The following is a 24,380-nucleotide window of genomic DNA, read 5'->3' on the forward strand; positions in this document are numbered from 1 at the left end:
ATTTGTTTATGCCACAATGAGTAGGGAAAATAATACCCTGAGGCACTCTAGTATTACTGCTAGGCCAGTGTGATTTTTGAGGCATTAGACTGAAGGCTGAGTAAGTTCTTTCAACCAAGTTATGCTGTAATCTTCCAGGAAATGCAATGTCTATTATGCCTTATTGCTATAATGAAATAATTATACAAAACTAATGAAAATGAGACGTACTTAATAATTCTCTGGGTAAATCCATGACATAGATATGACAGAACTGACAGTGTATCAGAAAGCTCCATTTGTGCCCATAATTTTCAGGTAATAATTGTAACACTGCCATTTGTTCCACTACAGTTGGTCCTCTGTGAATGTTTTTAAAAGAAGTACTAAATAATGAGCACATTTTCTCATTTAAGCCAAATATTTGAGCTTGGTCATTTTTATGCTACACATTTTCACAGAAGTTACAGATAACTATCTTTCAGCACGTAATTTTGTCGCTTTCACCCTGGTAAATATCTCACTGGATTTCAGTGGGAAGTTTGTCAAAGTTAATATTGTTTAAATGGGATCACATTTTAATACACTCCCTAGCTAAACAGAGTGTCTATATTAAGCAATCTTTAAAACCAAAAAATGTGGTTTGTATCTCCTGTAACTCTTAATTTAGTAATTTCTAAAATCAGTAATTAATATAAATAATGCAGCAAATTCTTACTTAAGCTTCTGTGACCTACAACCTGTTTCATACATTACCATGTACCATTATGGATATAACTGGGAAGTGAGCATTAATTTATATTCAATGAATATCCATTTCCATTTTAAAAGTACTTGATCAGAGCACTTTTAAAACTGCCAATATTTTTAAATCAGAAATTAAGAAACAATTACACTGGCAGACAATAAATGAAACAGTTATCAATCCTCCAGTTTTCAAGAAGGTGGCAGAAATGTGTTTGGGGATTAATCTTTAAGCATGACCTGCTGTGACAGGACATGGGTTAATGGTCTTAAACTAGCAGAGCATAGATTTAGACCAGGTATAGTGAATAAATGTTTGACAATGAGTGTTGCGAAACACTGGAACACGATGCCTAGAGGGGTGATAGATGCTCCATATCTGGGAACAGAGCTCTGAGCAACCTGATCCAGTCAAAGATGTCCCAGCTGAATTTGGCTAGGACTAGATGTGCTTTAAAGGTCCCTTCCAACCCAAATTATTCCATGATTCTGTGAAATAAGACACACAAGTATCTAACTTCCTTGTAACTGCAGAAAAGCCAGGTATTTGCAGAATCTGTTCCATCACCTAATAACTGTGGATACTTGCACAAGACTTCAAAAGCACCCATAGGGTTAAATGAGATCCACAGGGCATAATATTACAATGACAAAACCTAAACTAATGTAAATTGTTGTTACACTGCTGAGGTCTCAGCTTATGCTAACTCCTGATTCACATCATTAACTTTACACATCATAAGTAATTTGAATCACTGAACACAGTGGCTACCTCCAGACTTGCTTTCAGCCATAAATCCCTGATCAGAACTCACACAAAGTTTGTACTGCTGCACAGAGGCCTGTGCCATGCACATTTGTTTTGCAAGCCAGGCCCATGAAAAAGGACTTTTTGTAGTCAAGACAACTGAATGTGGTTTACACAGACCAAGGAAAAAAGAGACAGAGGCCCTTTGGAAATCAGGAACAATATTGAAAATATGCCAACAAGAAATCGTTTTCAGGTAAAAATATACAAACCCATTCATATTCCTCTTGGTTTGCTTATAATGTACAGGACAGCATGCAAAATAATGAACAATATTTGAAAGAATGAATAACTGAAAGTTTCAACTTACATATGACGTAATAATCTTTGTTCTTCTGAAATTCCAGGCCCCAGAGATTAGGACTGAACTCTTGAAACTTGATGGTAAACTTAACATCTTGATCTGGCTTGGCACAGTTAAGTAGAGGTGTATTGTCCTTTTTAATAGCACAGCTATCTGCTTGGTCTTTATCAACCATGTAGACTTTATAATATTCATATTGGCCAATAGTTTTAGAGTCCACCTTTGGGCATATAATATCCAGTTTGTCTCCTATCTGTGGATATAGTACCAATCCTTGTCCAGGAAGGAATCTAAAAGGAAGGAAAAAAAAAGGAGGGGGAAGGGGGGAAGAGAAGAAGAGGTAAAATTTGAGACACTTTATAAAATATCATGCAGAAAAGTAGCAAGTGCAGTGAACAGACAGAAATAAACACAGTTTCCAAAACCAAAATGACAGACTGAGCAAACCAAATCTTAATAGTTTGGGCTTGATTCAGTATCAACAAGATGTTTATTTAGATCTTGGAAATTACAGATGGATTGAGTCTTTTAGTCCTTATCCCAGTTTTGGGCCCTCTTGCAGATTTTACATCTCTCTTGGCAGGCACTACTGTTTCTTGCACTGTATTTAACCATGTAGAGCAGCTAATACAATACCTGGAGAGCTATGATTCAGTTTTTCTGTTTTGCTAATATTTCTACTATTCTTGAACATATTTTGCTAATTTTGGACATGGGAGAATGACAAAAATAATCTTTCAATCCCATTGAACTGCAATGTGGGACAGGAAAAAGCTTAAACTTTTAGCAATATATTAACATGCTGATTGATATTACTAGTGTAGCACAAAGGAATATCAATCACTCAACCAGGACCATGCTTACAGATCTGGGATGGACAGAGATCTACCTGATCCATGGACCACACATGCTTCTGGGAAAAACACTTATATCCAAGACAATGGGACCATTCCACTACAATGATTTCTCTTCACAAATTCCACCATTACTGTCGTTATTTTAGCTCTTTTTTGATTTTTTTCTTGTGCTAGTAAAGACAAGTGTGCTTTTTTCTTAGTACAGGAAGAACAAACTGGCAGTGAGCTTTAGTATTTGCAGTTAGACATAGTATTTTGTCTTTCCTACTCAAATTAATTAACAGGCAAACATGACCACTTCTTCATGGAAGAAAAAAATAATTACTTATAGTATTGATTCATCCACAAAATGAGGAGTTGTGTTCTCACAAGGACAAAAGCCACAGCAGGTTTGTTTGTTTCTCTCTCCATTAAGACATATTTGTTTCAATTAAGGCCAAGAAGTGCATGTTTTAGAACAACAGCTAGAAACACAACCAATGTACTCGAATGCACAGACCTAAAAGACTGACTTTCTTTCCTTTTTCCTGCCTGCCAGCATTTGCCAAAGATCTTCCTTAATGGAGAATCGGCCTGAAAAACCAAGTGAAACAATTCTTGCCTAATGAACACCCTTCTCCAAGTGCTAATATTTAAACAACACACGTAGTAAATCTAGCTTATTCACAGGCAGCCTTCCTGGAAACTTTAAATTAGAGTATCAAGGCCCACGCAGAACAAAGCTGTAGGCGTCGGTGACCTCCAACCTCTGGCTTGGTGAAAGGAGCCACCAGCATGAAGCACTGGTGGGGGAGAACCCACTAAATTAAAGGATGATGCAACGCCCCAAATTTCAAATCCATCATTTACAACTGCTTGGTCCACACAATTCGAGTTTATGATCTGTGCTAATTGAGCAGGATTATTTTCACTCACAAAGCCAGTGTAAGAATTATATTTGTTATGAAGCAGCACGTAGCAGGACAAAGACATGTAATTACAGATTTAGGAAACTAGAACAATGAAATGTTATGGCAAGAAAAGCGACTGTTGATGTATAAATCACTGTGCTCTTTTGTGCTGTGCAGTGTAATTTCCAGACTGCAGAATCTGGGCTTGGCCACGGCTTTTCAAACTGAGATTGAAGTGGAGACGGGGCAAAGCTGCACCTCCTCCTCCAGTTTTCAGACATGCCAAAGGAATGTGGTGACTACCACAGCTCCTGAAAGCTGAAATGGTCTAACAAATGGAAAGGTGGGAATGCATCCTCGGAGTTACCAGCCTGGAGAAAGACAACCACATGGGTATGCAGACATGGCACCCAGGGATGTGGTTTAGTGCTGAACACAGCAGCGCTGGGTTCACACCTGGACTCGATCTTACAGGTCTGTTCCAACCTACATGATTCTATGATCCTGTGACTGAGGGAGAGGCAGTTCTGCAAGGGTACAAAGAGAAGGTGGGGAGGAGGATCCCAGCCAGCAAATATTCCCAAGGGAGCAGCATGTATTCTGATTTTGGCTCCCCCCAGGGACCAGCTCTGACCAGGCAAAAGCAAAGAGATGGTTTCAAAGCCAACCTGCGTCACCCGTGACTGACTTTACTACCTTGTCTGACCACAGCCCCACTTCAACTTTGCACTGCTGTCTCAGGAAGATGACAATCACTCATACTGCCCCATCTGCATGCCAGGAAAAAGGCTGGTCACTGTATGATCCCACTGCTGCAAATACTTCTTCTTGCCAGCAATTCTTCTTCACGTAACATGACTGTGTAATAGGAAACACTGGAGATTTCAAAGAACGGAATCTTTGCTTGTACATTAATCAATGTAGATTGCCATACGTAACAAATATGAAATTCTTAAGGTTAGATAAATCTACCTGTCCATCTTTGTCAATAATATAACCTAAAAGATGCCCTGAGAAACAAAAGACACTGATTCTAAAATTATACTTTGTGTATATAAATGAAACAGCCACAGTATATGTTCTCATGCAAACTCTGAGCATGAACAGGATGGGCTGAGACACGGTATGCCAGGCAATCCTCAGAAACAGCTGCAGGAGAGAAGGCACACTTGTGAGCCTTAGTTTCAGCCAGGAATTGTCCCATAAAAGGTAGAGGACAGAACTGTCCCCAACAGACAGTTAAAACTACATTTTACAAGAGCTTTAAACCAACGCACTTGTTAGACTTTATGGCAGGGAATATTCTTGCTATGACTCTGAAGTCCGTACGGTTTTAGAACTAAACTCAGTAAATCTCCTTCCACTTGAGTGTCTGAACTTGTAGGATCTAACGCTGATGGGATTAGGGAAGAAAAAAGGCTTAAAATGCAAGGATTAATCTGAGAACTTGATTGTATTGAAATTTTTTCCACACTGTGCAGTTTTGATCATGACCTTTGCTAGGAGAGATATTTTTCCAATTTACTTCCCTTATTTTCTTACAACAACAAAGCCCAAATATGGATGGAGATAATAAAAAAGTTTCACCTCACGCATTTCAGTTCAACCACAAAACTTACAGTGGCTGATTAGTTGTAGGCATGATTATTATCCCTGCATTTGTGTAATACTTTTGCTACTGTACTTTTTATATAAAGACTTTAAATAAATCATTTGCTGGTTACTAAGCATTTTCTGAAGCTATTTATGAAATGTCAGGAGGATTAAGACTACTGTTTTATGATCCTATTTTTGAAAACCTTCTATTTGAAAAAAATGAAAGGACAATGTACATGCAGTCTTGGTGGAGGTTAAAAAACCTTCAGGATTAATCCTGAGTCTTCATTTCTGCAAGTGTTGATGTTGCCTAAGTATTCCAAAGCAGCATCAAGACTGATGAAATATTTGCAGAACGGTGTCTACAAAAATAAAGTGGCTTTAAAAGTCTGATCAAAATGTGCTTTCACCTAATTAGAAAGCTTTTTTTTTTTCTTCATACAAAGATGTAATAAAGATGAAGCAAGGTGTTTCCAGAATCCTGTGACTGATCCTGTGGAGGCTGTTACTCCCATGATGGTAGCGACAACACTGGAACCATCACTTGCTAAAAAAAGCCTTCTAACTTTCTGCATTTCAGCTCTAAGTATGATTTACTGCTAAACTTAAATACCAACACAAGCCCCTACACTCCGACAGAAACTTAAGAGAAAAGCTTAGCAAGCTTCTCAACTCATTTCTGTCAGCAGTCAGATACAGAGAGACTCCTGGAGCATCTGAAAAATCCTGCTCACAATAAATAATCCTGGTGCCTGCTGTGAGAAAGCACAGAAAAGTATATTAAGTACCATATAAGCTGTATGATGAAATTCATGCACTTTCTGTCTGGCACTTTTCAATACAGATGGCATTTTTACTGTCAGCCCAAAACTGGTGTATTGTGGGCGACATTTGACATCTGTGCAAAAGCCCATGGATGTGAATCCCTCCCACATGTCCAACTAGTCATGCAGCTCATCAAATAACAACAACTTGCAGAGTTCCCAAACCTTTTTTAAAATAATTACTGTACTTGACCAAAAAGTCACATGACAAACAGAAATTAGGAACAGAGTGGTTCACTCCCCACTCACACCAACGCTTCAGTGATTTTATCTACCACATGCATTTTAACTCTCAGCAGTGCCTGGCACTAACACGATCTTACTTATCAAAGTCCTCAATAAGTTAAATTTGACTGCTAAATATTTCTTAAGAATCTACTTATTGATTAGAGAAACTCAGCACATTCAACCCTATTAAATTCCAAAGGAATTTTGCTTAATGATAACCACTCAAACCTGCCTAACCTCATAATAGCAAATTCTCAAAAAAAATAAAGAACTTAACCTGCCCACACTCTCATTCACTGATAATATTCTATCATTTCTTAGTATGCAAAAATTTCTGAAATTTTAAAATTAACAACAGAAGAAATTCTTACAGAAAAAAGTTCTTAAGAGATTTTTTTAATCAGTATTGAGTGATGTAACTAAGTGTTTTGTTAGGGTTTTCCCAACCTGCAAAGCTATACACATACACAGATGTACACATACTATGAATTTATATGCACACTGAGCTTTAACTATATTCTAGTAATTATAAAATAAATATGATTTTAGAAAGCGTGTTAGTACTTGATGCAAGGCTTGTATATTTAACTGGAGAGGCAGTGCCAAATTTCTGTGCTTTAATAACTTACCCAAACTAATTGGTGTAGGCAGTTAGCTTTAAATTAATGTCACAAAAATAATCCTAAAAATGTGAACAATCAAGACACTTCTTAAAATGCAGCCTGAAACCTACTGCTGGGGAATCCTGCCCACTTAACTTTATGAAGTTTTAACTACAAGCCTGACTATAAAGTTATTCATTGAAAAGTTTTATTAAGGAAATATCATGAATACTAATAACACAGTATGTCAGTCCGTTACTTGTAAAACTGCAGACCGAAACAGAATACAGAATTACCTTTCATGTACAAGTCCTTACTGTCCAAAAAGAATGGTTATTAAATGGTATATGTATTAATCATCTGACTTTTGAGAAAATAACAACATTCATATTTCAAATATCTCTTTGTCCAGAGGAGAAATATTTAAGCAAGGAAAAAGTCCTACCAGCTTGAAGCTAAGCAAACAGAAGTTTCAGGAAAAGGCTAGTGATTCAGTGAAGTAGCAGAAAATTAGTTTCCTGATTCCCAAAAACTGCAGTACATAAAATCCAAAAACACAGACCAGAGTTATCTGCAATAGCTCTATACAAAACTTTCAGTTAGTTTTTCTCACATTCAATACCATGTGTAAAAATATGTATATGTGCATATAAGACACCCAGCTGTAAATGCTTTTTGTGCAGAAGAGTGATTTTATAATACTCATATCACTCCAGTTTAAATAGATTAAGTGAACATGAATTCAATAAAAACAGGATCAGCAACTGCTGTGGACAGACAGAAAAACAAGCCTCATTAAAAAAAAAATAATGTGGAGTCTGCCTCAAAACTGGTACATAATTTTATAAAGAAAAAAAGGCACTATGCTTACATAAAATCTCTGCAAGAAAAAATACCATAGTGTGACACAGCAAGATGACAGACTGGCTTTATACACAGACTAGCAAATGAAACCTTGAGAGAAAAAAAAAATATAGCATTTCAGATTATTAGAATTCTTTTAAGTGAGTTTTGGAAGCTACTTTTCTTTACCAGTGCAGTCTTATTAAATCATTTTAATACTGCAGGAAAGTTTTACACAACATGCTAAACAGGGTTGTTTTTGAATTTAAATAAAATTTAAGAAGTTTAATCTGCTAACCTTTATTTATATGTAACATTTTTCCACACAGTTAATGAAACAATTTATGTACAGAATGGTTACCAGCATTAATGGGCCTTGCAGGCTAGAAACTAAATGGAATTCAAATAAATAAATAAACAAATATATTCACGCTCATCCCTTAAGATCTTTAATGGCAAATACCACATTATACAAAGCCAAATTATAAAATATTGTAACACAAGTTGGTAAAGCTGCAAGTCCTGTATTTCTCACTTCTACTGAAAGGGAAAAACTTAGGTTCAGTCTCCCCTGAAATAAACCTAAGTTTATTTCAGTAAGCTTATAAGTGCTTTGAAGCAGTCCTTGAAACCATAGCGGATCTCCATCCTGGAATATGGGGTACCTCATTCTCCTCATCCTTCCTCACCTCTAAAGCAGCCCATCATCTTCTTTCAGGCTACCTGGGGCAAATACTTGCAGTGCACTGAAAAACCATTTGATGTGCTGCAAGCAGCCAAGCAAATGGGCACCATTCTTGGTGCCTTTTCCTGGACCTACTCTTCCTGACATCGGTTTCAATATTTCCATTGACTTCAGGAGGGCAAAACGATGCAGAATGCTTGCAACTCAAATCTTAATAACCTACACGAGAATGATTCTGTAGCATTGTTACCTCTTCTCAAAAATTTTAGTGGACAGAGAATTAGGAAAATGTATGGCATTTTAGCCATTTCATTTATCCATTCATTGTGCTACCTTTAGCAAAATACTAGAAGAAAGCATTTAAAATACAACAAGGGATTTCTAATACATGTAAATCAAGGATGGGCTTAGAGTGCAGTGCATATGCTTCTCCCCAAAGGAAATATTCTTTTGCATGGACCTGCTGGATTTGACAGTCAAATTGTACCGTCACATCACAGTTCTAAAGGCACAGAGCTTCTACTGTACAGAGACACCATTCATCTCCAAACACATCAGAAAATGCCCTAGCTGGTCTCCTAGAAAGATCTGTCATGAGCTTCCTTCAACAAATAATTCTTATGACTAGTGATGTTGCAGAAATGCAGACATTTTTTCATTCCACTCAGCTTAGAATCCTCACAAGCCTAAAGGTGCCTTCCACTTGAGAGAACACAAACCCCACAGCCAAGACGTGATATTTGGCAAAACCATACACCTTTTACCCTTCATATACACAGAAGGTCACCTGCAACCCAGTAGCAAGCACAACTTATTGGAAATAGTCAAAGAGAAGATCTGTTTCCTTAAAAGCTGTGAGGTCTGAGGTTACAGATGTGAACTTGTTCTTCTTAAAAAGTAAATAAGCCAAAGCAAATGCTGCAGACTCCCCTTCAAGCTAGCCCTGTCCTGGGGTCCAGCAGAGGTAGATCACCTTGCAGCCCCTCTCCAGGGAGTCACATCATCTCAGGCTGGGATCATGGCACAAACACAGGGCACCAAGAGCCCCCTTTCCCAGCCCACCATGTGGAGCCAAGGCAGCATCCTGCCTGCAGCCACCTGGTGCAGCTGCCAGAAGGGGTTTGCTGTTAGGCAGTGTACCTGCTTCAGTGGGATGCCATCTCTGCCCATGAGAGGTGGTTCAGTTTTGCTGGGAAGTTGCCCTTCTCCTTGCTGCTTTGGCTCTCACTCATAGAAAAAAGCAAAAAACCCACTTGCGTAACTAAAACCTTCAAACTAGCTTGTGTTTTACCCCTCCACCCCCATTAAATCCAGAGTGCAAAAATGAATGCTTGTTTTTCCCCATGTAAAAGTCAGTCATGTTTTTCCCTGCCTTAAAAAACTTCTGCAAGCACACACTTACCTGTCTTTTCCTGTGCAATGGGTTTTTCACACAAGAATGTGAAACCTGGCTTAGAACACTTAACACAAGGGCAAGGCCAGAACTGTTGAAAAGATACACAATCCAATCTTTTACTAAATCTAAAGATTTAAAATATATATAGGTTTTACATTCCGTTTTCATACATGACCTCCACATATGGCACTATTAATAGCAATTAACTTTTTGTATTATATGCAGAAAGCCATTACTGCTCTGCTTAAAGTACTTTAAAGCACTAGAGAATTCTGATCCATTTACTAAATCAATTCCTGTTACCACAAAAGAACCATTAATGTGCTTCACAACAGTCTTTTAAGTAAGGAGGAAAAAAAAAAAAAAAGAAAAAAAAGGGATGAGTATGACCAATGTTCTATTTTAAAGTGTATTATATTAACATTTCATCAGCATTTACAGAAATATGAACCTCACAACAGTGCTGGACTTAGCTCCAGCAAATGGAATTATTGCTCACTTGCTCTCATGCACAAGCACGGAAACACACAGGCACATTCTCTTTTTTTATTTAATTTCATTTCAGCAGAAATGTGCTTTCTGTGTAGAGTTTAAAAACTGCAAGTGGCTGCAGTGGAAAGTAGCAGCCAGTCTAAATGGCTTACTCTGAGAAATTTCTGAAAGAAAAAACACTCAGTAGGTGCATTGTAATTAGTTGCTCTTTCTAGTTACCTCTTGACAAATGATGCATGTGGGTCTGGATGAGAGCCCAACTCTTGACCCATGCCACCACTACACACTTGAGTACTTCAAGCAGAAACCCCTAGCCTCAGCTTTCTTTTCATTTTGCTTTTTCCAGAAACGTGGTGCTAAGTAATGCACAACATGAGAATCAGAGATGATTAGCAAAGTTGGAATTCTTTCAGAAGTGCTTCATATAGTTACATCCTAAATATATCTGAGGAAAGTTTCCTGCCTTTGATTCCTTCCAAATATGTAGCATGTTTCAGGGCTCCATTCAAGGATGAAGTACATGGAAATACATAGGACAAACATTACTTCCACAACACTTAATTATACACTTCGGCAACTTTTGTAAGCCTTTCAAACAGAAGATATTCTTGTGATCATTACTGAAATATGGGTGATTATAAGCCTATTGAGAAATGCAACTTTTGCCACAAAAGGTACCCATAAAAATAAACATTTTTTTGGATAGCACTTTACTGCCCCCTTTTGCACTTTAACATTAGAACAGGTTTCAGTGTGAGCATACATCTGAGGAACAGTGTGAAGGTATGGGGTAAAATGACAGGACATCGTGTTTAGTCACTAATACACTATCAGGCACCGCTTTAGGGACATCTTCCACTTGCCCACACTGCAAACAAATGAAACATCTAGCTTTCATTGTCCTTAATCTTCCAAGGAAGAGATCAGTAATGGATGGTTTAAATTGCTGTCTTCCACTGCAATCTGAATGTTTACGAGCAACTGGAAAAGAGGGGGATATTGCTCATTAACACTAGTTGTCTCTAGCATAATTTTCTAAAGCAAAGATCATCTGCAACTTGAATTCGGTTTATTCATCAGGATGACAAAGGGCTTTCCAGTCTGAGGCCATGCATATGTTAGCAATGCCCTAACTAAAAGGATGGGCGTATCCTTCAGAACAAAACTTCACAAACTGGCAGGCAAGAATATTTTCATGGAAGGTGAAGACAAGAAGCCTAGACATTCAAATACCCTGCAAGCCTACAGGCAATAAACCCGTTCTGCAACTCCCTTTCTGCAACTCTGCACTGCAATTACAGTCAGCACAGAATCGATGTATGTCTGTGTGTGTCCACATAGATATGCAAAAGGTAATAAATCTATAGTCTAGTGGCCAGTTATTTACAAAATACTAATTCATTATGACAGAGCCAGAGGGGGACCCATCCTGTACCAACCCTCGGCTTCCATTTGACAAAGTCCATGTGCTGCTGTGTACACTTACACTTAAACTTAATCCATTTCCCTCTGTCATCCTGCAATTACAATGCAAGTCACAATAATATTAAATTTCAGTGCCTACAGCATTGCACAATTGAACCATTACTGTAATGAAAACTGACTCCCTTTGATATTAACACTGGTGTTTTCTCTCATTTGCTAGCCATGAAATACAGGAAGAGACCAATGTTGTTTTAATTAAAGAATTGTTGTTCAAAATATGCTACTGGGAATATTAAAGTAGTTCTTTGCTCTCACGGCAAAGATAATCAGGTATTTATATGGTTTGAATTTTGGGAAAAAATAAAAAAAAGAAAGTAAAATTAAAAAAATCTGTGTCATGAATTCAGCATAACACAAAACCATTGCTCTCAATGTGCTCAGAGATGCAGGGTGTGCCAAACCCAAGAGATGGCACTTTATTGAAAAGACGCAGAGCAGTAGTTAGCACGGAACACAAAGTCAAACCAAACCATGTGTGCTTCTTACACAAGTCACTAAAGCCTTTGCTTTTAGAAAGCTAACAGAGAGCAGCTGGCATTTGCCAAACAACTATTTTTTGAAAAGTGCAAACCAGATTGTTCTATTGCTGTGCTATTCTGTGCTCTTTTCTATAATCCCTGTTAGAAAAACAAACATCTTATGTCAGCCACAATATAAGGATGCCAACCAAAGTTTGCAGTCTTCCTTCTCTTAACTACAGTTTGCTCACACCTGTACAGTCTTGTTTCAGGACATGCTCCAAGCAAAGTCTATAAAAGAGGGCGGGGACTGTCTTGCTAGCTGATGAGACATTAATAATCGGTGATTGTATCTCCAATTCAAAGACAAAATTTCATCTACTTTGCAGTTGTTAGAAAATGTATTATCGCATACCATTTGCCTGAATAAGTAAACACTGGAAGTAGAACAAATTGTTAACTCACAACTTTCAGAAAAAGTATGCCAAAACAGTAACAGAATTGTGTAACAAACAAACCTATTTTGGCAAATCATTTTTATGTCAAGGAGAAAATGACCTTGAGCAAAAAATCCAAATGGGAGACCTATAATCAGTCTGCACTTGCTTCTTACATTAAATCCAAGATTCAACCACTTGCAAGCACAAAGATCATATGCTCTTACAGGAAGTACCAACTTTTCCAAGGTTCAACTGACATGCAGAAGCAGAATAAAACCAGGTGGCCACAGCCACCTTCAAGGCAGTAGTAACATCTGACCTATGAAGAAATAGATTTTGACCCACTACAAAGTCTGAACCTCTGTTATGAAACTAAACTGGCACCAGAGTAGTTTAAAAAACTTCTGTAAACATCCAAAATATGTATTTGACACAACTGACATCCCTGCCCCAGATGGAAGTGTCCACTGAAGGGGTTCAGCAGAAAGCTGGGGATAACAGGAGATCCAGCCACTCAGCTTTAACCCATGAGTGCCCTGCACTCATGAGACAGACACTTGCTTCAGCCACCACTGCAGGGAGGCTCAGTCAGTGCACCCTTCACAGACCAGACCCCCTCTTGCAGGGGAAAACCTGGGCTCTTGGGTCACCCTCAGAGACAGAAATGTGGTGCTGGCATTACAGCAAACAGTGAGCTAAAAAAAGCACACAAAATTCACTTGAAGCAGAGCTACCTGTGCAGCCAGACTCCAGAGGCACAGCTGATAGACCTACTTGAGCTCCCAGCTGGCACAAGGGACACGCTGACTACTGGCAAGCTATGTATCTCTTTCCAAATGCAGACAGGGATGTAGCTTCTGACATCACTTTCTGCTTAAAAAAAAAAAAAAAATAAAACAGCGAGGCTTTGGGGAGATTTGTATTTGTCCAACCCCGAAAAACCTCTTCACACTGGCCTTGGTTCAAGACAGCTCATGCTTAATTCGTCCTGCTTCAGCAAAAATATTCAGCATTCAGCACATGCTCGACATGAGCTTTTCTGAATAAGGACAGTGTCCCAAGTCAGGCTGTAGGAACACAGTGCAGTCCTGCTAGCCTTGGTGTCACACACTGATCCACAGAACGGAAGCCTAGATACGCTATAAATCTAAGATGTGGCTTTTGGCTTTCTTCAAAAAGTGCCCGAGAACTGTCTGATACAAAGAATGATTACCACTAAAAACCACCTTTTAAATATTTTTTTTCAGGCAGTGAAGTAATCTGTCCGCCAGTGTGACTCTCCCTGTTCAGCTAATCTGTATAGCCCAGAAATACCCTGGAAAAACAAATCCCACAAAAACCCGAAGGTAAAGTGTTGTGCAGTGATTAAGCTAGACTGCTTCTGAACTAAACTGAAATTAATTAAACATGAAGAAAGCAACTGAAGTGTGGACAGAGAATGCTGTGGGACTGCAAATCCTCAAAAGGAGTCAAGATGTTCCCAACTCCAAATTTACACTTTCATCCAGTCAGGTATAGAAACCAACTGCTGCTCAGGCAGTAGGTGAGCAGATGGCAAGCACCAAGCAAAAATGAAACTGTGAAACGATGCACCACTGACGAGGAGTCAGAAGAAGCGCAGCTATGTGTGCCTCCACCAGTGCTTGCTGCATAGGTTCCTTAAACAAACTGCTTCAAACTTGAAGAACATCAAAAGCCAGATGGGTCTTCCTGAATGAATCCGCAGGCAAGGAGCCAGGATTCCCGTTCGCTGCAGAAATAGGCCTGGACTTGATTTGAGTCTTCTTAGCTCTGACAGGCTGGAGTCTGGCAGAACTCCCAAGCCAAAATAAAACAGCATTCAAGTGAGACTGGGTTTTAACTAACAATAATAATAATTGATAATAAAATTTCACATCACTCTTACTAGCTTTAAAAAGCATTTCTCTTTACAGTGCAGTGTTCACCTTCCCCATGCTGTTCTCTGGTTAGGGTATATAAATAAATGCCCTGTACAAACAAAAGCTAAGAAAGCAGTGAGAAGCAACTTGCAGCATCACAAATTTTTCAGCCTAATATAATTTCACCATCTAACCTATCTTGCTGTGTAAAACAAGCCAAATAATTTCTTGTTTTCCGTTGATATATGTAAAATTTGACTTTCCTTTAAAGCATACAAAGCTCTGATCCTACCAAATAAAGTTTTGAAAATCCTATTTTATGTCTCACCCATGAGACATTTTAAAAGAACACTACAGGTAGGAAACCTGTCTTATAGTTATGTATATGTCATACATCAGGAATGATTCACCTAGCAACACAATCCTCTAACAACCTTTATCTTTTTTGGCTTGGAACTTACGTTTAAAACCAGAAGAAAGCATAGATTATTACATCAAAGTTTAAATCAGCTGCATTATAATTATCATGCTGATACCTCAATAAACACTGGGTGTTGGCTGGCCAGGATTGCCAAAAAAGATAGAGGTCCTGCCCTTATTTGCTGTCTTTGACAATGAATATAATCACATCAAAGGAAAGTTCTCTGCACCACAGCTAACAGAAAAAAATAATCTGTATATTTTCTTTCCTAGAGTAAAATGATAGATTTATTTTTTCTTAACAAGAAAGTTTAAATTTTGCCTATAATGAAAAATAATTACAAATGTCAAGCCCTTTCAGGTTTGCAGGACTTGCAGAACTCACTGAAATCACTGAAGGTATTTTCCTGAAGTTGAACAGGAGCTAGATAGACTAAGATTAAATCTGAGTTTACAAGGACAAAAAATGATAATGACAAAAAAACTCAATTCCAGATAATTCAAAATGACACAGAAGACACTTCAAGTTTAGAAAATTTCTGTGCATGTTTAATCTTTTTGGGTCTTAAGATCAATCTGGGGGTGGAGGAGCAATGCAAAACTGTTTTTTGTTCTGCCATTTTGTTTTCATACTTGGCTTCAGGAAACATACTGAGCTCAAGGTACACGTTTTCTCAAAGCCTGCCCACTCTTCAGTGCTGGGGGCTTTTTCCCCTGTTTAGGGAACAGGAGTGGAAATAGCAAAATCTCTCTTTTAAATACACCTTCGACTTTCTATCAGTGGAAACTCCTTAAGGTGAAGGGAACCTGGAGGGGAAAGACTGGATGCAGGGAGAGCTGGGGACCACTGTCCAGGATACTCTCTGCAGATGACTCCCCAGCCCTCCCTGTCAAACCTGTCCAGCCTTATCTGGGACATTTCTGAAATGTGACATGACAAGGCAGGTTCGAAAGCTAAACGCTGGATAATGGTGGGCAAACAAAGGACATCGGTTTTTGCATTATTTCTTTAATTACTTTAACCCTTGTTCGAACAGAAAGCATAAGGCCAGAGTAATTCAGCTTCCCCCTTTGTCATTTGCCTGCCATAAATATGCACCAGTCTGCATTTGAAAAGCTGAAGGAGGCTGCAAGCTTGCTGGACATTTATCATGCTCTGTTCCCTGTTAACAAGCAAATACTTTAGTTGAATGGCCCATTAGCAATCATTGTCAAATGCAGAATGCAAGGTGCTTGAATGTGACCGGCCTGTAAATTAGATGAGATTGCCCCTGTGCTTTGGAGAATTTCAGCAAATGAATTGGATCTTTTGCCATAGATTTGTAAAGGTTAAGTTTCAAGACAGGAAACTCATCTGAGCACTTCAGGTCCTGTATATTCTGCCAATCCATCCGGTTCCCTGTATGCATTTGTTTATTTTTCATTTGTAAAATCAAATCGCATCAGCAGCTCGACAGTTTGGGGTCTGGAGTTCCCTTCTCAGCCAGAACTGTGAAGATTCCCAGCATACTATGGGACAGGGTAAGAATGATAAATCCAAGCAAGTAATTAACATCTTCATATAAAAAACATCGGAATAAAAAAAAAAAAAAAAAAAAAAAAAAGCCAAAAACCAATCCACTTTAAAAGTGTCCAAGCCACTGCCAAACAAACAGCATGAATTCCATTTTGCCGAGCTCATCCCAGGCTCATTCCCAGTAAAGAAAGACACAACTGTTATTGTAGGCTTCGGTGTTTTTTCCTCTTGTGTCTAGACTGCGCTTAACAAATGCAGTGCTTTCTTCTCCCCCCTTCGCAGACAAATGAACAGGCAATAAAGTAGATATTTCTCATTTGAATCGTACCCCTGATTTGCAATGTAATGCTGACTTTAAGCTGTGGGCGTTCAGGGCTGTCAGATGGGTAGAAAAGCAAGTATTAACTATTTAAAGGTTCTTTAAGAGAAAAAGCAAAAAAAAACCCACATCTAAGTAGCTGCACTAGGAGAGTATTTTACTACCTTTACAGCTGCAGATCACTTAAAATAAAAGATGAAACAATAGCTATATTGTCTGGCGGCTAAACCGAAGGGGCTGACAGCAAACTCATCCCAGTGATTGTAAGTTGGCCAGGGAGGAGGGGAATGGGGGGAGGCAGATGCTTATCTCGTTCATTTCTAGATTTCAGCCAGCCTTTCGGAAATAAACACCACCTAGAGACCGAGCCAGAGACATCTGGTTATCTGCAGCTTGACTGGTAAATAGGAATGGATGCTGGCTTGTTTGTGGTTGCTCTGTTTTGGGGGGTTTGTTTTCTTTCTTTTGTATTTCTGCAGAATGGGAAACACAAGAGATGCTGAAGTATCACCTGGCCCAGGCACAGACAATGCAGCATGTTTATCTTTGCTGCTCCCATGGAGTGTGAGATGGAGACCACAAACTAAAACACAGCTGAAATCAAAAGCTCTCTGTTTTCCTTCCAGATAACCCCAACACTACCTCTCCCCTCTGTTCTCTGTGCCTTGCCAGCATGCTCCTGCCCAAAACCCAAATAGATTAAGGCAGCAAATCCCAAGTGCAGCCAATTCTTCAGAAAAGCTGCTGCTAGGGCAGGAGTTAAAAAGGAGAATCTTCCACACCTCACAACTGCAGCCATCTCGAGTTTTAATCGGCCTTCATCTCGGCAAAAAGCAGTAAATGAAATCTATCTTTACCATATTATCCACCACCAATGAGCAAGAACTGAGCAGCTTTTCTTCAGGCTCCAACCACCCCAAGCCACAAGTAGGCCTTTCATAGCTCCTAATCCCGGCCCCCAAGTTTTGTGCGGTTCTCACATAATACCTTACAGCCCCGAGCAAGGCCCTTAGTTTATAACACCCCTTTCAGAGACGTGTCATTTCTAACATCAAGCTAATCTATATGTTGCCATGGCATCACCCTTTATCTGCCTTTACATCTTATGAACTGCATGGATTTACCACATTATTTTTATCTGAAAGACAGAAAATGGTGGTTTTATTGCCATACAATCAGATTACTGCTGCTAGTTTCTCTATGCCTTTTTACCATACTTCAATCAAAAGGGATCAGTTTCTTTATACTCTGCCCTTGATTTACATTACATCTGTAAAGACCTAGTCTGGGTTGTAATCCCCTTATTAACTATGACCAGGGTTGATTTGCCTAAAAATAAAAGCAAATTGTGTCAGACCTTTTCACTTTGTTTTTGATTCGGAACTACAAAATGGATTACTAAAGAAATCTTCAGAGTTCACACGGCTGGTATAGTACTGAATTTAAAATGAGAATTAAACAAGTTAAACATGGGAGCTGTGTCAACGGTTTACATTTTCCATCATGGGAGAAAGGCTGAACTGCATTTGTCTTTGTGTTCTCTGGCTTTAAGGAGACAATGAAGCCACAGGAGTTTTTTCCAAGCTCTTCTAACACTGTCCATTTGCCATCCTCCCTTCCTCTGATTTTTCATGCAACTCCCCCACAAACTCTTCTCCCTCGCTGCTGCCTTTGTCACCCCCCCAAAAAAAATCTTCCCCACCCTCAAGACAACAGTGTGTTAGTTAAAAGTCTACATACTGTGGCACTCAGTATTTTAATCAAAATATTTCAAGCAGTTTAACATTCCTATGTAAGTTTCCACAACGCCTCACAAAGAATGAGCTCATAAGCAAATCCATGTAGATGTATGATAAATGACCAGAAAAACAGGTTTCTTTATGTCAGCAGCCAAGGCAGACAGACATTAGGCACACATGAATAACATTTTAATCACTATTTTTTTCTCAGAAGAACACTTTCTACTCATTTGCAACAAGCAATTTCAAGTACTGCAGGTTTGCACGATGCATGAAGACCAGACCATAAAGAAAAAAAGGTCCCCAAAGGAGGCCTGTCTTTGCCAGCATGTTGGAGCAGTCACCTCAGCTCCTGATTCCCCATGCCAGGAACCTTGGCCGAATTTGAGAGGATCCAGAGTATCACACCTCAAGCAATGTGATCTCCTTACAATAAAACAGGGAAGAGGAAAAAAAAAGGGATGAAAAAAAAAAAAAGGAGAGGAACACATTCTCATGTGTGGGAAGAGGGAGATCTTAAGTGATTTTAGCATGACTTTTAGTCACTGCCTTTCTAATGGCAATTACTTCATTAAACAAAGTGAAATAACGTAGCACAGCTTACAGATAACATGCTTTAAGATAATTACTATAAATAATATAGCAATTATACTCTACATATAAAAGGTTGGGGAAAATAACCAGCTCAAGAAATCGGCCTTCAGTTTATTCTGAATTCATTTTGCTAATTCACTTGTGCTTCAGAGACCTGGCTACAAATGTTAGTACTATCAAATGGACTGACTGGAAGCCACCACTTGCTCCATCCATTAGCACGCCAAGTGTCAACGGCTATGTTTTGGGCACAATTTAGGAGCATGTGTTTAAACCATTTTAACCTTCCACTCCTGTTTCTTCAGCTTGAAGCTGTAATTGCTTAGGTTAGAAAGTGTAGTCCCACAGCACAGGACTCCCAAATAAATTCTTGTCTAGCTGAGAGCCTCCCAAACATGTTGTGAGATATCGTTTTAGCAAGCTCTTTGTGCTCTGGCTGGCTTGCCTGTCCTGTGAAACAAGGGCTGTCCATTACCTACAGTTTATCATCCTGACAAAATGTGAGGAATGTGGATGTGAAAGCACTAACAATTCCACCCCTGGTGCTTTCTCCTTTTTTTCCCTCTGTATTAAAACCGACAAGATTAACCCAAATGCAAACTGCAGAGCATAGTTCAAGGGGCTATTCAATCGGTAGTGAATGTGCATTTGTTTACCTACAAAAATAAGAATTTCAGATACAATGAGAAGCAGACTAGTCTATATGCTACTGAATAGAACATTTAACAGGGTCATCAATTGTAGTTTATTTTATCAGTTTCTGACATGTTAGCATTCATTCAGAGGCAGGCTGTGAAATATCCCATATATAACTGGCTATCAGAGGGAGAGAAAAACAGCTATATAATCTAACTTAATCAGTGTCAAAGGCACCACTTATGAGGATAACCTTCCACATGTCACCGAGGAGAACCGCCTTGCTCGCTGGCCTACAACACACAGGGAAAGAGTGACAGTGCTTGGACATAAGAGATGCTTTTTTGAATAAGATTCCTCTACTGCTTCACTAAAGACACCCCATAACATTACGTGTGGTCCTGTGTGTCAAAGGCAGCGCTGAGCCCTTGTGAGGTGAAACTGAGGTAATCCAAGCTATCTGCATACATTGCTTGTCTTGGCAGAAACAACACAGGCACAAAGTCTCCCGCTAAAAAGTGTCAACTGGAGTTAAATCCAGAGTAATTTTTCCTCTGTGCTTTCAAGATCAGGTGATCTAAAGTTCTTCAGATGATTAGTCTATAAAGTCTGCCAAGACCATCTACAACAATGTTTAACCTCCCAAGCAATAAAGTCGCAGGTATAATTATTTTATGGAGGTCACTTCAATCTCATTATTTGGTCAGGGCAATAAAGTAGATCTCAAGGAAGTAAGGGGGCAACAGGGAGGGGAGCTCTGTGTTCAAATAACTACTGCATGCTCTCCATCCCAGCCACCTGCTAGAAATTATAACCTCTAGACTTCAGTGCAAAACTAATTCAGTTTATACATTCACCTCAACCTAAAATTTATTATTTCATACTTTATATTAACCTAACAACTTCTCCCATTTTAATTGCCTACCTGGTTCAGCAGATTTATGTCTTGAGACTTTCAATAGAGTTAAATGAACAGCTTCCCTGAATAAATTAACCAGCACCAAAGATAGTTATTATTTCAAACCTAGAAAGGAGCTTTATTATTATACCATGCCAAGATCTATTCAACAGCTTTACCTCCCAAGCTAACAATCAGCATGAATCCAGAGTGAGGACAACCTTATCTAAGGAGAAATTATTCAGGATCCTTCAGGCAAACAACTGGGAGAAGAATTAGTAAGAAATTCTGCTCGGAGAAATAGGGCTGCAGTATCAGGAATGCATTTGCAAGCCTCCTCAAACTCTGGGCCTCCAAGAGGCCTATAAATCACTAGCCCCAGCAATTGAAAAGACTAATTTTAATAGTGTACTTCTTCACTGTGGTGATTAAGCCCCAATGAATCACTCAAGAAAATTCAATTACATCAGCAACACAACCTATTTTTAAGCGTGCATTTAAGTTGAAAAAGTAATTAGATATTATCATTAGATCTACCATTAACAACATTCAAACCTTTTTTGTAATCAAACAGTTTAGAATTAACTAAATGGAAACACAAATCGTGTTTGACAAAAGAAGCATATCCCCAGGCTCCCCGAGATGGGCTGAATTCAGCTGCTCGGATGCTCTCGTTTCACTGATGGCTAATAAAAGCCATCAAGGTAAGTTAAAAAAAGCCAAAGCAGGTTGGGGCTGGCAGAGGAGAGCCCCGAGCAGCCGGCTCTTCTGCTTTGGAAGAGTGACCTCTGTAGGCATAAACCCAGCGAGGGCTGGGATGCAGAAGCATTTCCCCTCCTCCTAGGCCGAGCCAAGGCTGTTTTCCACCAGCACAGCAGGCCCACTCCTGCAATGCAAGCCCGGCTCTCAGCCCTCGCCTTTCGAGAGCCTCGACAGCCTTATAAAGCCCGCTTTATAACCCGCCAGGCCGCTGCACCCTCTGATGTGACGCCGTGCCGCCTTACGCCAGGGAAAGGCTTCAGCTCTGCAGCATCATTGAAGCGCTGAGCCAGCCACCGGAGGGAAGTTTAACAGCCTTCCCACCTGGTGCATATACAAAATAAACATTTGTCAATCAATACTACAAATAAAGACTCTGAATCGAGCAGTCCACCGTGCTCCTTCCAGTTTCATCCTTTTTTTTTTTTTTTTCTTAAAGTTATTTTTCTTTATGAAAGATCAGGAAACTTCTCGGTGAAGAGAAACAGAGCAAATGTTAAAAAAAATACAGGCAGCAATCTATAGTGATGTTTTCTTTTATGAAAGCAACAGTAGATGGTGACTGTAAGGCAAGGTTAACTTGGTAAACTTGAAATGCTACTCCTAATTCAAACTTTGAGATCTTCACCAAACTCCTAGAGATCCTGCCACCTGTGCAGGATTAATCCCTGATCCAGGAAATACTCCATTCATACTTGTCTCATCACCACCTAACATTTCCTCTACAAACTCCCCCGGGAAAACAAGACATGTACTTACTAGAATTAATGGGAAACGCTAAATTCAATTAACACATTGCATATGATTTAATTTTAAATATATATAACTGAAGATGGAGCATGCATATTGAAAAAATATTTTAACCCATTTCTGCTTTAAAATTCCCTTAACTCATTAGAATTTACTTCTTCCTATCGTGATTTTTTGTTCTCCAAACTAGTAATTTTAATCACAAAAGTTCAGAGGCTCTCACAAATGAACAAAGCCAACTTCCATTTTGTATGTCAAAAATTCAAGGAGACAAAAGGGAAGTAAGTGTAAGAAGCTTTATATCACTGCCTCAGACTTTTCTTTAAAAGCACAGAAGCACTTTTCAAAAAGTTCCTCCTTCTTACAGCAATGATTTTGTAAGTTTAAGTAAAGAGGCTGCTGTTTTGGTAATTTTGTTCTTTTTTTTTTTTAAAAAACGCATCTCTTTTAAGAGTGAGCTTTAAAAGTGAGGTCCTGGGAACGCCTGTACATTTTTGATTGTGTTTGTTAATGAAGAATGACACTACATGGTTGTATGATGGGTAATGCTTAGTTCATTACTCACTGACATGTGCCTTGATACCATCAACTCCACAACCAAATTTAGCCCTGTTATAAGCAGATGTAACTTCGCTGGAGTCAATGGGATGAGTTTGCATCTGCAGACGGAGAAGTTGGAGAGTATCACCCTTTCCTGGCAACTCAGCGCAGCACGGCTCCTCCGCCGCTCCAGCGCGGGCGAGCCCGGACCTTGCCCGCAGGTTTTATCCCGCTGCCGCCGCACACTGCCCAGCCCGCTCCGGCCCGGCCTCCCCTCCCTGCTCCCTCCCGAGACCCTCCCGCCCGGGGCAAGGGGCGGCGGGGCAGCTCCGTCCCGCGGAACACCGCCCGGGAAGGGCCGGCTCCCGCTGCCAGCCGCGGCCGGAGCCGCTGACCGCCGGTGCGCTCCGCCCCGTGCCCGTGTCCCCCGGCGGCCGCGGCCCGTCCCTCCCGCGCTCGGAGAGCAGCGCCGGTCCCCGGGGAGACGGCGGCGGGAGCGGGATGGAAACTTACTTGGGGTTAGAGGAATTCCAATATATGGGGTCTAAAACGATGGACCGCGCCAGTGCAGTTCTGCATAAAACCATCACGGCTCCCCAGCAGTACTTCCAGGCGGAGGCATCTCGCCTCCGCGCTGCCATGGTCGCAGGCGGCACCGAGTCCCTCCCCGGAGCCTCGCCAACTCCGCCGTGCGCCTTCCCACGCACCTGAGCAGCAACAGCAGGGTGGGTGCCCGGTATCCCAACAGCCGGGATGATTGATAGGGGAAAAAAAGAATAGTAAAAAAAAAAAAATAATAAAAAAAAAATCACACAGTAAGAGTCGACGATGCACTTGGCAAGAGCTGCAGGCAGATCTACTGAGTCATGTATGCCACTCGCATGTAGGAATATCTCCTCTGAGGTCAGATCCAAGCTACCTCCGAAGTAACAGCAATAGCAAAAAGAAATGCAAGCGCCTCAGTCCTTCCTCTTAGCGGGGGTCTCCCGCTTGCCTTGGAAGATGCCACTCAAACTGCCAACTCCCATTTGGATCCAGAGCGCCATACGCGTTCACAGTGTCTAAGGCCCGCGTGAAAAGGAGTAAAACAAAAAATAAATTAAAAAAAGGTAAAATAAAGGGTGGCGGGAGAAATAAAAGGGTCGGGGGGAAAAGGACACAGCTTCGGCGGGCGGCTCCTCCTGTATGTCTCTCACTGCTCCCCGCAGTTTGCAATCCGCACGGGCACCAGCCCGGGCTGTTTCGGGCAGCTCGGAAGCAACCGCGAGTCAATAAATCCACTCCGAGTCAGCTCCCCCAGTCCCGGGGAGGCGCATCCGCAGGGCTCCGGCTTCCCGAGGGGCACTGCTGTCCTTGTCGCCAGCGAAGACCACGGAGCGGAGCAAGGAAAGATACAGGGGCGGACAATAATGATAACAAAAATAAAAAATAAAATAAATCAAAACGGGGGGGGGGGGGGGGGCGGGAGGTCGCAGCGTCAAATCGTCCCTCTCCCGTTGTGCGGTCTGCAGTACGCGCCGCGGCGGCCGAAGGAGAAGGAGGAACGCCGGGCGCGGGACTTGCGCCGACGCGCAACCCACGGCGGAGGAGAAGGAACGGAGCGGGGGAAGTGAAGCGGCGCCAGCCACCGCTGTTCCCACCGCGGCGCTCCCAAGCCCCGCTGCCGCCGCTGCGAGTCCCCGGCGCAGGAGCGCGGCC

General features: G+C 40.6%; 1 protein-coding gene across 1 annotated transcript in view; it reads right to left on the minus strand.

Annotated features, from left to right (window-relative positions):
- EFNB2 (ephrin B2) overlaps positions 1 to 24,380 on the minus strand; it is a 43,855-nt gene extending 19,475 nt beyond the window's left edge. Inside the window, exons 1-2 of the mRNA XM_056497385.1 lie at positions 23,196 to 24,380; positions 1,842 to 2,125 (exon numbers count right to left, since the gene is read on the minus strand). Coding sequence (XP_056353360.1) covers positions 1,842 to 2,125; positions 23,196 to 23,323 — 412 coding nt within the window. The 5' untranslated portion in view covers positions 23,324 to 24,380. The remainder of the gene's footprint in view (positions 1 to 1,841; positions 2,126 to 23,195) is intronic.

Source organism: Oenanthe melanoleuca, chromosome 1 (assembly GCF_029582105.1).
Source record: "Oenanthe melanoleuca isolate GR-GAL-2019-014 chromosome 1, OMel1.0, whole genome shotgun sequence".
In the NCBI taxonomy this organism is placed as follows: domain Eukaryota; kingdom Metazoa; phylum Chordata; class Aves; order Passeriformes; family Muscicapidae; genus Oenanthe; species Oenanthe melanoleuca.